This window comes from Apodemus sylvaticus, chromosome 17 (genome assembly GCF_947179515.1).
Source record: "Apodemus sylvaticus chromosome 17, mApoSyl1.1, whole genome shotgun sequence".
Taxonomy (NCBI): Eukaryota; Metazoa; Chordata; class Mammalia; order Rodentia; family Muridae; genus Apodemus; species Apodemus sylvaticus.
Window position 1 is genome coordinate 31,418,334 of NC_067488.1, and position 13,157 is coordinate 31,431,490.

Sequence of the window (13,157 nt, forward strand, 5' to 3'; positions counted from 1 at the left end):
TTACATGGTGGGGAATCCTCTGGGTATATGCCCAGGAGTGGTATAGCAGGATCTTCTGGAAGTGAGGTGCCCAGTTTTCGGAGGAACCGCCAGACTGCTTTCCAGAGTGGTTGTACCAATTTGCAACCCCACCAGCAGTGGAGGAGTGTTCCTCTTTCTCCGCACCCTCTCCAACACCTGCTGTCTCCTGAATTTTTAATCTTAGCCGGGATGATATTTTCTAGCTCCATCCATTTGGCTAAGAATTTCATGAATTCATTGTTTTTAATAGCTGAGTAGTACTCCATTGTGTAAATATACCACATTTTCTGTATCCATTCCTCTGTTGAAGGACTCCTGGTTTCTTTCCAGCTTCTGGCTATTATAAATAAGGCTGCTATGAACATAGTGTACCATGTGTCCTTATTACATGATGGAGCCTCGTCTGGGTATATGCCCAGGAGTGGTATAGGTAGGTCCTCAGGTAGTATTATGTCCAATTTTCTGAGGAGCCACCAGACTGATTTCCAGAGTGGTTGTATCAGCTTGCAATCCCACCAACAATGGAGGAGTATTCCTCTTTCTCCACATCCTTGCCAGAATCTGCTCTCACCTGAGTTTTTGATTTTAGCCATTCTAACTGGTGTGAGGTGGAATCTCAGGGTTGTTTTGATTTGCATCTCCTCGATGATTAAGGATGTTGAACATTTCTTCAGGTACTTCTCAGTCATTTGATATTCTTCAGTTGAAAATTCTTTGTTCAGCTCTGTATCCCATTTTTAAAATTTAAATTTAAATCATTTGTGATTTTGAATACTGTCAAATTAAAAATGTATATATATTATATATAATACATAAATATATATATTTACATATATATTTACATAAATGTATATATTATATATGTGCTAAAGAGCACATATATAATATTTCATTTGTTGTTGCACTAAGACAGATGTGTTCTAATTTCATAGAAAAGAATGAGAGTGGTAAGATAATAGGAAACAATAACAGAAAACAGAGGTGGCCTATTAATGTAGTAGTGTTATTGTTATTACAGACGATATCTTCTCCTGACAGAAGCTATATAAATCCTCCTGTGAGAACACTGGAGTTCTTCACAGAAGCCCCTATTTCCTCTATGCTGAAAAAATGGAAGCATTGGCAACTTCATCTCCCCAGTAGATGTAGCTGAATTCACATTGATCTCCATTATTGTCTGTAGTACCTTTGTCCCTGTTTGGATGTTTACAATAAAATGCAAGCAAACTCTGCTTTTTGTTTTATTTTCTACAACTCATTTTTTTGTTTGTTTGAAGAAAGATTGGCAACATTTTTACAAATATAAAGCTGACGTTGTCACACTAACATTCAGAATCCTCAGTGGCTTCTCAGAACACTTCGAAGAAAACACTTGTGCTGGTTTCTATCTTGTATGAAGACTATAAATAACATCAAAGCCTTCAGCCGCTTTGGGCTTCCAATTCACCTTAGTGATTTACCTGTACCTCATCCATGAGGAAGTTTCAATTTTCTCTTTAACATTTCCTTTTCCTTCCAATTCTTGGTCTTTGTGTTCAGCTTAGTCTTAGGGTTGGGAGAATTTTCTTCTGGATTTTTCATGACTGACTCCTAATTTTATTTATGTTACAGGCTATCAAGCCCTGGTTCTTCTGCCTTTCTGTCACTTATAATCATGTGTGATGAGCAGATTAATTTTGTCTTTATCTATTTTTAACAATGCAATGAGGAACCTAGAAATAGGATTTTTTAATGTAAGAATATCACTTTTGTTTAGCGCTGTATTGACCAATGCTTATAACTATGTCCAGAATTCATTGCTGTTTAATAAGCATGTGATGAATGATTTGAGTGAAAGGTAGCAGTCTTACCTTAAACAGAAGCTGAGCAAAAATGCTACTCTATAAATAATCTTAAAGCATTCTGAACTTAAATGAATTTAAAACGTATATGAGCTTTGTGAAGAAAATGTTTACATTCTATGTCTACATAAAAGACACTTCATAACTAAAAATATTAATTTTAAATACTGTATTAAATTGTCAAATATTGAGCATTAAATGTGAAACATCCAAACTTGGGGATACATTTTCTAAAGGTTATCTTTCATTTCCCTATTGAATTTATCATTTTTTCCGAAATTCTCCATCCAAATAACCATGATATTTGATCAACTTAAACCTATTGGACTTAGTACTTATTATTTGCCATGACAACCCATTTCATTCCTGGTCAGAAGAGCAAGCTATTCTATCCTCCAGAGAGCTATCACTGTTGTTGTGGATAGCAAATATTCTGGAATCTATATGAAAGGGTCTGTATATTATGATACAAAGGTTAAGTCTATCTTACTTCTGGAAATAAATGAAGAATTCTTAAAATTATGATTGTCTTTAAAATGTTTTCTTGATAATAGTAGTTGGTTTTCCCCCAGGGCTCATGACATGTATAGCTTCAGGTTTTACTATTGACAACTGATAGCAATTAGGAGAAAAAAATTAGTTTTCTTCAGTGGGGGTGATACTGAGTATATCACACACACTCCAGGGCAATCCCCATGTTTAAGATCAATCAGCTAACACAAACTAGACTTCATAGCTTGGCTGTTTATTAAGAAACAACATGATGTTGATTGTAAAGGAAGGTAGTACAGAATCTATAAGGAGTTGGGACAGGAGAATGAATATGATTAAAATACATAAAATTATCAGAGAGAAAAAACCCATCATTTTAAAAGCTGTTCCTGTAAAAAGTACTCTAAAAAAGAACTCATGCTCATTGTTAATAAAACCACCCCCCAAAATACCACTGAAATAAAGAAAGGTGTATGATTTAGATTAAGGAGATTCTCTTAGTAATAATACCCCCCCAATACCACTGAAATAGGGAAAATGTCTGATTTAGTTTCAAGAGATCTTGTCCATGATGAATAGGTGTGATAACAGGATCAACTCACAACTGTGTCCATAGAAACTTGCTCATATCATACTGAACCAGGAAGTAAGAGATGGGTTCAGAAGTGGGACCAAACTGTAAACCCTAAGCAAGAGATGGGTTCAGAAGTGGGACCAAACTGTAAACCCTATGACTTTCCTGATTTGTCTGCCAGGCTCCATTTTCTAAAGGTTCCCACATCTCCCCAAACAGTGCCTATAGCTGGAGTTAAAGTGTTTAAACACATGACCTTCTGGACACATTTTAAATGCCAATTAAAATAAATTTGCATGTGTTTACATATAGCAGTCTATGTGTACCAACTAATAAAATTAAATGTAAAACTCATGCATGCATTATCATGTTCACCTATAGAAAAAATGACAGGATACAGAAAGAATACATTTTCATAACTTTCTTTTTTAAGTAGCTAATGCCATGCTCACATGTTGACTGCAGTGCCTAACATCGTATACTCATTTTCTTTTTTTTTTTTTAATATTCTTATTTTCTATATTCTTTGTTTACATTCCAAATGATTTCCCCTTTCCTGGATCCCCCCTCCCCTTATGTCCCATAAACCTTCTTTTCTCCATCCCTTCTCCAATCACCTCCCTCCTTTTTCTCTGTCCATATATTCCCTTCCAATGCTAGATCAATCATTTCCAGGATCAGGACCCTCCCTATAAATGGGAGTCATTTGTTATGCAATTTGTGCCTTGGGTATTCAGGGCTTCTGGGCTAATTAATATCCACTTATCAGAGATTGCATTCCATGTGTATTCTTTTGTGATTGGGTTACCTCGCTTAGGATGATATTTTCCAGATCGAACCATTTGCCTAAAAATTTTGTGAATTCATTGTTTCTAATTGCTGAGTAATATTCCATTGTGTAAATATACCACATTTTCTGTATCCATTCCTTCTTTGAGGGACATCTGGGTTCTTTCCAGCTTCTGGCTATTATAAATAAGGCTTATGAACATAATGGAACATGTGTCTTTATTGCATGCTGGGGAATCCTTTGGGTATATGCCCAGGAGAGGTAGAGCAGGGTCCTCTGGGAATCTCATGTCCAGTTTTCTGAGGAACCAACAGACTGATTTCCACAGTGGTTGTACCATCTTGCAGCCCCACCAGCAGTGGAGGAGTGTTCCTCTTTCTCCACATCCTTGACAACACCTGCTGTCTCCTGAGTTTTTGACCTTAGCCATTCTGACTGGTGTAAGGTGAAATCTCAGAGTTGTTTTGATCTGCATTTCCCTAATGGCTAATGATGTTGAGCACTTCTTAAGGTGCCTCTCGGCCATCCAAATTTCTTCAGGTGAAAATTCTTTGTTTAGATCTATACCCCATTTTTTAATAGGGTTATTTGGTTCCCTGGGGTCTAACTTCTTCAAAACCACACAAAGATCCAACAAAGAAAGAGAACTTCAGGCCAATTTCTCTTATGAATATTGATGCAAAAATACTTAATAAAATTCTTGCCAACTGAATCCAAGAACACATCAAAACAATCATCCACCATGATCAAGTATGCTTCATCCCAGGGATGCAGGGATGGTTCAATATAAGGAAATCCATCAATGCTATCCACTACATAAACAAACTCAAAGAAAAAAAACATATGATCATCTCATTAGATGCAGAAAAAGCATTTGACAAAATCCAACATCCTTTCATGCTAAAAGTATTGGAAAGAATAGGAATTCAAGGCCCATATCTAAACATCATTAAAGCAATATACAGGAAACCGGTAGCCAACATCAAATTAAATGGAGAGAAACTTGAAGCAATCCCACTAAAATCAGGGACTAGACAAGGCTGTCCTCTCTCTCCATATCTTTTCAATATAGTACTTGAATTTCTAGCTAGAGCAATTAGACAACATAAGAAGGTCAAGGGGATACAAATTGGAAAGGAAGAAGTCAAATTATCACTATTTGCAAATGATATGATAGTCTACTTAAGTGACCCAAAAACCTCCACCAGAGAACTCCTACAGGTGATAAACAACTTCATCAGAGTGGCTGGTTATAAAATCAACTCAAGCAAATCAGTTGCCTTCCTATACTCAAAGGATAAGCAGGATGAGAAAGAAGTTAGGGAAATGACACCCTTCAAAATAGCCACAAACAATATAAAGTATCTTGGTGTGCCTCTAACCAAACAAGTGAAAGATCTATATGACAAGAACTTCAGGTCTCTGAGGAAGGAATTGAAGAAGACCTCAGAAAATGGAAAAATCTGCCATGCTCGTGGATTGGCAGGATTAATATAGTTAAAAGGGCCATCTTGCCAAAAGCGATCTACAGATTCAATGCAATCCCCATCAAAATCCCAACACAGTTCTTCACAGAGTTAGAAAAAGCAATTCTCAAATTCATCTGGAATAACAAGAAACCTAGGATAGCTAAAACTATTCTCAACAACAAAAGAAATTCTGGGGGAATCAGTATCCCTGACTTCAAGCAATACTACAGAGCAATAGTGTTAAAAACTGCATGGTATTGGCACAGTGACAGACAAGTGGAACAATGGAATAGAATTGAAGATCCAGAAGTGAATTCACACACCTATGGTCACTTGATCTTCGACAAAGGAGCCAAAAACATCCAGTGGAAAAAAGATAGCCTTTTCAACAAATGGTGCTGGTTCAATTGGAGGTCAGCATGCAGAAGAATGCGAATTGATCCATTCTTATCTCCATGTACTAAACTTCACTCCAAGTGGATCAAGGACCTCCATGTAAAACCAGACACACTGAAACTAATAGAAAAGTAACTGTGGAAGAACCTTGAGGACATGGGCACAGGCGGAAAGTTCCTGAACAGATCACCAATAACTTATGCTTTAAGATCAAGAATTGACAAATGAGACCTCATAAAATTACAAAGTTTCTGTAAGGCAAAGGACACTGTTAAAAGGACGAAACAGCAACCATCAAATTGGGAAAGGATATTCACCAACCCCACATCTGATAGAGGGCTAATATCCAATATATACAAAGAACTCTAGAAGTTAGATCCCAGGGAACCAAATAACCCTATTAAAAATGGGGTACAGATCTAAACTCATTTTCATAGACAATTTTCTAAGTACATTTGCATGTGTGTGCCCAGTTTTCCATTTGATTATGACCTTATACGTGACTCTTATTTTTATTTTATTAGTGTGATTTTGGGATTCTTGTACTTAGAGAAGTAAAAACAATATTTTGCAATCATTGTTTTATTTGTAGGAGTAAAATATAATTACATCATTTCCCTTTGCCCATTCCTCCCTTCAAACCATTGCATACATCCTCCCCCTTGAAATTTATGGCCTATTTTCCATGCATATACACATATGTATATGGATATATACATATATTCCTAAATACAACCTGTTCCTTCTGTGTAATGTTACTCATATGTACCTTTGGATCACCTTTAATGGGTTATTTGAAATGGGTGTGTTCTCATTGTTAAGATGGCATGTTAGAAGGAATTCAGAGACTTCTTCCAGGAATTGGGAAACTGTCCTATGCCACAGAACTTACAGTGAAAGCTGGTCTAGCTCCGTTAATGGTTCAAGAGACAAATTACTCTGTAAGAAATACAGATCTGCCACCCTCATGTGTGGGGAGGAGGGTCAATGGTTTTCACATCCTGACAAAGAACTATGAGTTCCAGTGTAGAAGGGAGGAAGCCTAGTGGAAATGCTACCACACAGGAAGCAGTGTGCTCCCCTCATTCTTGGATGGCTTCTAACCAGCCCTGGAATTTAGTCAAGATACTTAACTTCTTGATCTCAAATTTCCTAACTTTAAAAATTAAAGGCTCGTTTAGATCTATGCCTTTGTACTTCATAAAACAGTGGACTCCTAGATAAAATAAAAATCTCAATTCAAACAGAAAGGCTAGAACTGAAGGGAGTAGTTGTGGAGCTGTGGTTGAAGTGAGGCAGTCTGCACTGTCATCTGATCCCTAACAGTAGTTCTAAAGCCCTTCGTGAGAGTTGAGGGCTCTTCACAACAGTCTGGGGATTACAAGGGTGTTTTTTCCTTCTTCTACAGTTCCTTTTTACCTACTTCAGAGAACTCATGATTCTGTACATTTTTGTTTGCACTCTCAGTAATACAGTGGATTATAATAAAGATAATGATAATAGCAACAGAATATGCTCTTTAAAATAATCATGTATTCTGATTGCAGGAATATTTTAATATTACTATTGTTAGGAATATTATATTAATGCCTAATATTAGACAATTATTGTGGAGAGAGTTGTTAGCCTTCACAACCTACTGAGATGGAAGATATCACAACAAAATAATTATGCAAGATATTCAATGTGTTTGGGTTATATTGCTCACTCTTGATGTTCACAACTCTCCCATTAGTATACTCAAGTTCTGTGAAGGAAAAGCCAGTATCTTCATCTTATTTTCCCCCTGTTTTTTAATTCATGCTTAATAACAGAAAACAACTATATATTTCAATAGACAATATAAAAATAAATTCTCATCTACTTTATGTATCAACTGTTAAATCCCTACAAGACAAGACAGGTGATATGTTATCAAGAACATGGAGGAGTAAAACTGATCCAGTTGGATAGCCAGGGTTTAAAACCATCCAACAGAGTCCTAAACTGAATATCCTTAGCCAAGAAGTCCCATTCCTACATTAACTTCTCTTGCCCTTACTTATCCACATTTATAAAATATTAACTACATAATTTCTAAATGTTTTCTGAGTGTTTCTGTAAGTCTATTATTAAAATACTAAAATAACTATATTAAAGCTTTTCTTAAAATAGTTAATATTTATTTTAAATTGCTACTTTCTAAATGAGGTCTCCATAAGAAACTCTCAGAATTCTCCTAGCCCAGCTTCTCAAAGGCTACAGAGTGACATAAGGTGACCTTCTTGTCATCAATCAAATAATACTCCTATCCTGGTATAGCCATTTTGATTTTCTGTTATTTTATATAAGACTGAAAAACAAATAGAATAACAACGAAGACCAAGAATAATAATGATAGTGGGGGGAGAGAGAAGAAAAAAGACATACATACATGCATGTATACATACATACATACATACATACAGACAGACAGACAGGCAGGCAGACAGGCAGACAGGCAGAGATACCTGATAAGAAATGTGAGATATAAGTATTGGCAGAGTCATCAATGTGGGAGCATCGGAGTACTGTAGAAACTTGTAAGATTTTATCAAAGAGAGCAGTGTAAACATATGATCACAATCAGGGCTGTTTGTGGAGAAACAAGCAGAGCCCAATACTTCCAATGCAGCCACAGCATAAGCCTCACATCAGACATTAAATGCACAAAAAAATGAAATGTAAGGTTACTGTACATTTCACAGTTTACTTAGAATCTTCTCCATAGGAAGAAACACCTCTCCAGCTTGTAACACAGCTATTCTTAACACTTGAGATTGCTACAGAATACCATTTAACAGGATAGATTTTGGAGTGAACTGGCAGCTTTTCACATTTTTCTCTGCTCCCTTTTCTTCCTTCAAGAAAAGGACACCATTAAGTATCATACATCTTCTTTTGATTCTGATGAGAATATGTCGGATATTTTTCTGCTCTCCAGTCCCTACTGATCCTTCCCAAATACCCTTTTTTTTTGCTTGGAATGCATACAATATAAAATACTGTTAAACATCCTTATTTTTGCTTATCATACTTACAAAATACTTATCACCTATGCAATCTCAATCAACTCATTGCCCACCTTCACTTTTCCCCAGTGAAACAGAGATTGCTTTGATCTAAGTCTTGTACAACATTTGACAAACATTAACCACTAAGCCAATCTCAATTGTTACTGTTCTTGTAGTATTAAGTATCAAGCCAAACAACTACATATTTAAAGGCATATGGTGTACAACTGCTTATTAGCCCTATTAATTTTGGTTGAAGGACTTGATGTTTTATTACTAAGGGTGGTGTTGTATATACTATGTTGTTGTATGGATTTTGGGAGTCATTTAAAATTAGGCACATAAAAAGATCACCAACCTAGCAAAATTCTCGAACTTTCCCAGGCTTAGGATTGAAAACCAGTAACCCAATGTCTATTGATAAGCCATCAACCTAATACATTTTTTTTTTGAGAAACTAAAGGTACAAGGCACTTTCATCTTTACTCTGTCTGGATTTAAATCATTTCCTTGTGGTCTCATACTAATTTCTTAGCAATACATGGTGAGAAAGATCATTTCAATACTGACTGTTACAATAGACCTTCTAGGGGCTTCTAACTGTTGGACCATTCTACTTTCTAAATTAATCAATTCTAATGAAATGTGTCTGCATTGGTGGTTTCTTTGGCCAGTAAGAGGACAGTCCCTTACCAGGAGCTCTGTACCCCGTTTGCTCAATTAGTCATTCTGTTCACAAGGATATCACATATTTAGTTTTACAAGACCTTGGCCTTTACTCTGATTAGCCCTCCAGTCAAAAAGTTCTTCCATTTCCTGTGGGTATATCTTAAATTTAGCAAATACTGTACCATACTGACTTCAATCTTTAAGCTTTCTTTCAAAAGTTCAGAACATTTGCAGTTATTAGTATTCATATTGTCTAATGTAATACGCTGGTAGAAATTTTTTGGGGGGTATAGTAATTTGGATCAAATGGTGGTGGAGAAAAGTTCTTTCTATGATGTCTGGAACATGCTAGTCCAGTCTACCTGCTTCTTGTTTTTCCTCTTTTCTTATCGTGCTTTAAGAGATTTTTGCATATGTGTTTCCATTTACTTACCTCCCACTCTGTTCTGATTTTCTCTGCATGTAAATTCTTAGCAGCCAATAGAATTTCAGTGACACCCAGAACATCAGTTCTATGTAATCTGTGATCTTTGTAATATCTGCTAAGCTTTGAACACTCTTGATGATCTGTCTCCTTGAGACAACTCTTTGAATTGCCTAATCCTATAATTTCCCTTTTCTAACTGTGACTTTGGACACAGCCTGTCCAAATCACCCTACTTGAGACATCTAGACCTCTAGAATTCAGGTTTCTTCAGGGATCTTGTGCCCTCTTGGTTGGAGGCTTCTACATATTTTATGTGTTAAAGGATTCAGTAACACCACAGAGAGTATGAATTTCAGACTCATATATCCAAATTAAATCCATTCTATAAAATCTAGACCCCTACCTGGATATCCATTCACTGGTATGGCATAGATGTCTGAGTGTTTCATAGATAACTCCAAGCCAATACACACAAACACCCCTCCCGGTTATCAGCTATAGATCTCTCCAGTCATTATCTCACCAGATAGCATTTCAAACTATCCATCAATCATATTGGGCATCTCCTTTATCCTCAAGGGTATATCTAGTTACTATTAAAATATCAGCACAACATTCTCTATTTTCTAAATCTGGTTATATAGTTAGAGCTTTGCAGTCATAATTTTGTTTCAAGATACCATGGTATCTATGAAGTATTTTAACAGGTTTTCACCCATCTGTTCTCCTCCTCCTTCCTGCTCCCATAGCAAATGTGATCTTTTAGCTACAGTTCTGACTGTGACTCTCCTATACACTGTCCTCTTATTCTTTAGTTTTATAATTCTGTTTCTTTCTAATATGCCAACCCTATATCATGCCCTTTTCTTCTTCCTGTGTCCTCTCTTTACTCTGAGACTTTGGTCTTCTTTATACTGCCAGGTAATGAATCTTATCAGTCAACTCTCTTTCAGACTACCTCTTGTTTGCTTATCCATCACGTCTTGTTATGACTAAGTTATATGTCTCTTCAGTAGGACTTCTAACAAGACCAATGGGACACTTCACTTGTATACACTTCAGTGCATATGTAGAGTAGGTACAAGTGTCTAGCACTTGTATAATATCTTATTGATATTTTTCTTTCCCCATTAACACAATATAATGATTTTTATTGAATAAATAAGTTGTACATATACTGCTGCCCAAATGCTTTAACTTTATAATAATAAAAATATTTCCCTAGATAATTTACAACTCTATATGTCTGATTTTAAGGTAATTCATAGAAAATAACTTTTTTCCCAGTTTGAGTGGACATCTTTATTGTTTAATAGATCATCAACTTCTTCAAAGAATTTTATTTTATTGTTTAATAGATCATCAACTTCTTCAAATTTACAGCTGGGATTTCATTGTCTTTCCATGCTGAGTCATGAACAGTGACGAAGCTAACCAGAGGCAACATACATCAAAGAGAGCTACGTTTTTACAGCTCACTTCCTTTCACGGGCAGAATAAATAGGTGGCCTCTACAATGCACAATGGTTTCTAGTCACTAGGGAATTTAAATGGGATCTTGAAGAATGTAGACAAATCCTGATGCAGTGAAGACGAGCTGAGATGCTGTGCAGCTGTTTTTAAGGGTTCCTGGTACTGCATCCTGGCCACTAGCTGAATCTTGCACTAACTCATAATGGAGATGTGGAAAACACTAGGTTGACTTAGGGGCTGTGCACAGGAACCGATGGCAGGAAAGAAACTACTAAACATTACAGAGAACATCCACCCCAGGAAGGACTTTACCTTCCAGGAGCTCTAGCCTGGCACCGCCCCCAGTGCTCACATGGCTGACTTTATCCTCTGTGTTCTATTAGGCACAGCAAGTAGCAGTGCTTCCACCACCTATGATAGTGATGCAGCCCCTAGAAGTGGCTTTCACCCCCTCATCCATGAGTGACTTGGTACCCCTGGCAAAGACTTCCCATTCAAACACCCCAACAGGACCATTCCAAACAATCTGCTTAGCTCGGTCCACAGCCTCAGCATATTTCTTGCTGCTCTCAATGCCACAGTCTAAGCCCAGCCAGCCAGCAGGTATGCCAGAGGCCACAGTAGCTTGGCCAGTCTTGGCATTCTCATCAAATTTGTCAGCAGTGACAAAGTCAACAGGCAAAGTAATCTTTACACCATTTTTCTCAGCTTTGGACATGCGATCTTTGACAATCTTGGCTCCTTCTTCATTATACAGAGATGTGACAATCTCCATGTTGTTGAGCACCTTAAGGAAGGTAAAAGCTATTCCACCACCAATCATCATCTCATTGACTTTGGCTAGCATATTATTGATCAGCTGGATCTTGTCTGCAACTTTAGCTCCTCCCAAGATAGCCAGGAAGGGTCGCTCTGGACTCTCCAAAGCCTTGGCAAAGTAGTTCAGTTCCTTCTTCATCAAAAACCCACTAGCATTCGGTGGCAGATTCACACCCACCATGGAGCTGTGGGCTCGCTGTGCAGTCCTAAAAGCATCATTAACATAGACATCTCCTAGTTTGGACAGTGAGGCTCGGGAAGCATCAACTTTGGCCAACTCAGCTTTAACCTTGTTCCCTGAAGCATCTTTTCCCTTCCCTTCTTCCTCTGCATGAAAGCAGAGGTTCTCCAGTAGGATGACAGTCCTAGCCGCTGGGTTGGCACAGGCATTCTCGACTTTTGGGCCCACACAATCCTTCAAGAACAGAACATCCTTGCCCAGCAGAGATTTGAGTTGGGCAGCAACTGGCTCCAAGGAGTACTTGTCAGGCATGGGAACAGCCGGTCTATCAGGCTGTCCCAGGTGGCTCATGAGGACAACCGACTTGGTTCCATTGTCCAAGCAGAATTTGATGCTTGGAAGAGCAGCCTTGATCCTTTGGTTATTTGTTGTCTGGTTGTTCTTCACAGGAATGTTGAAGTCCACCCTCATCACCTCATCACGACCCGCTTCCCCTTCACATCCAACTTGTCCAAAGTCAGCTTGTTAGAAAGTGACATTTTGGTAACACCATAAGGTTGAGAGGCCTGGAGCTGAGGAAGAGGCGAACAGTGCAGCAGCCATGCACTTTTCCATATCAAATAACTTTATTAGTAATAATTAAATTATCACATGTGTTCAGAGAATGTCAGACAAATGAATGTATAGATGAAGATGAATATAGAGAAACAAGACACTCCAGAATCCTCCACCATGGAACTATGGTTAAAAAATAAAAAGTGGACATCTTTAGCATCAAGACTAGAATAAAGGAGATGTTTTAAGAGTTTATGTCAATGTGTCCCTATTTGAAGAGGACATATTGGCTGGTAATGTGCCTCTAAATGAGGCATAGTGGACATCTTAAACCCTCTTGCTCTGGTCAACAGGTTCACAGATAGGTTTCTAAGACCAGGCCACAGAAATAACAATGGGTATTCAGCATCATTGTGAG

General features: G+C 37.5%; 1 protein-coding gene across 1 annotated transcript; it reads right to left on the reverse strand.

The window, feature by feature from the left end:
- Positions 1 to 11,563: 11,563 nt before the first annotated feature.
- LOC127667648 (phosphoglycerate kinase 1-like) lies at positions 11,564 to 12,655 on the reverse strand. The gene has a single exon (XM_052160805.1). It carries the CDS (start codon positions 12,653 to 12,655, stop codon positions 11,564 to 11,566), a length of 1,092 nt encoding a protein of 363 aa, XP_052016765.1.
- Positions 12,656 to 13,157: the final 502 nt, after the last annotated feature.

Excerpts from the sequence above, each read along its gene's own strand:
- LOC127667648 (XM_052160805.1), bottom strand. The coding sequence starts at position 12,655 with ATGAGGGTGGACTTCAACATTCCTGTGAAGAACAACCAGACAACAAAT.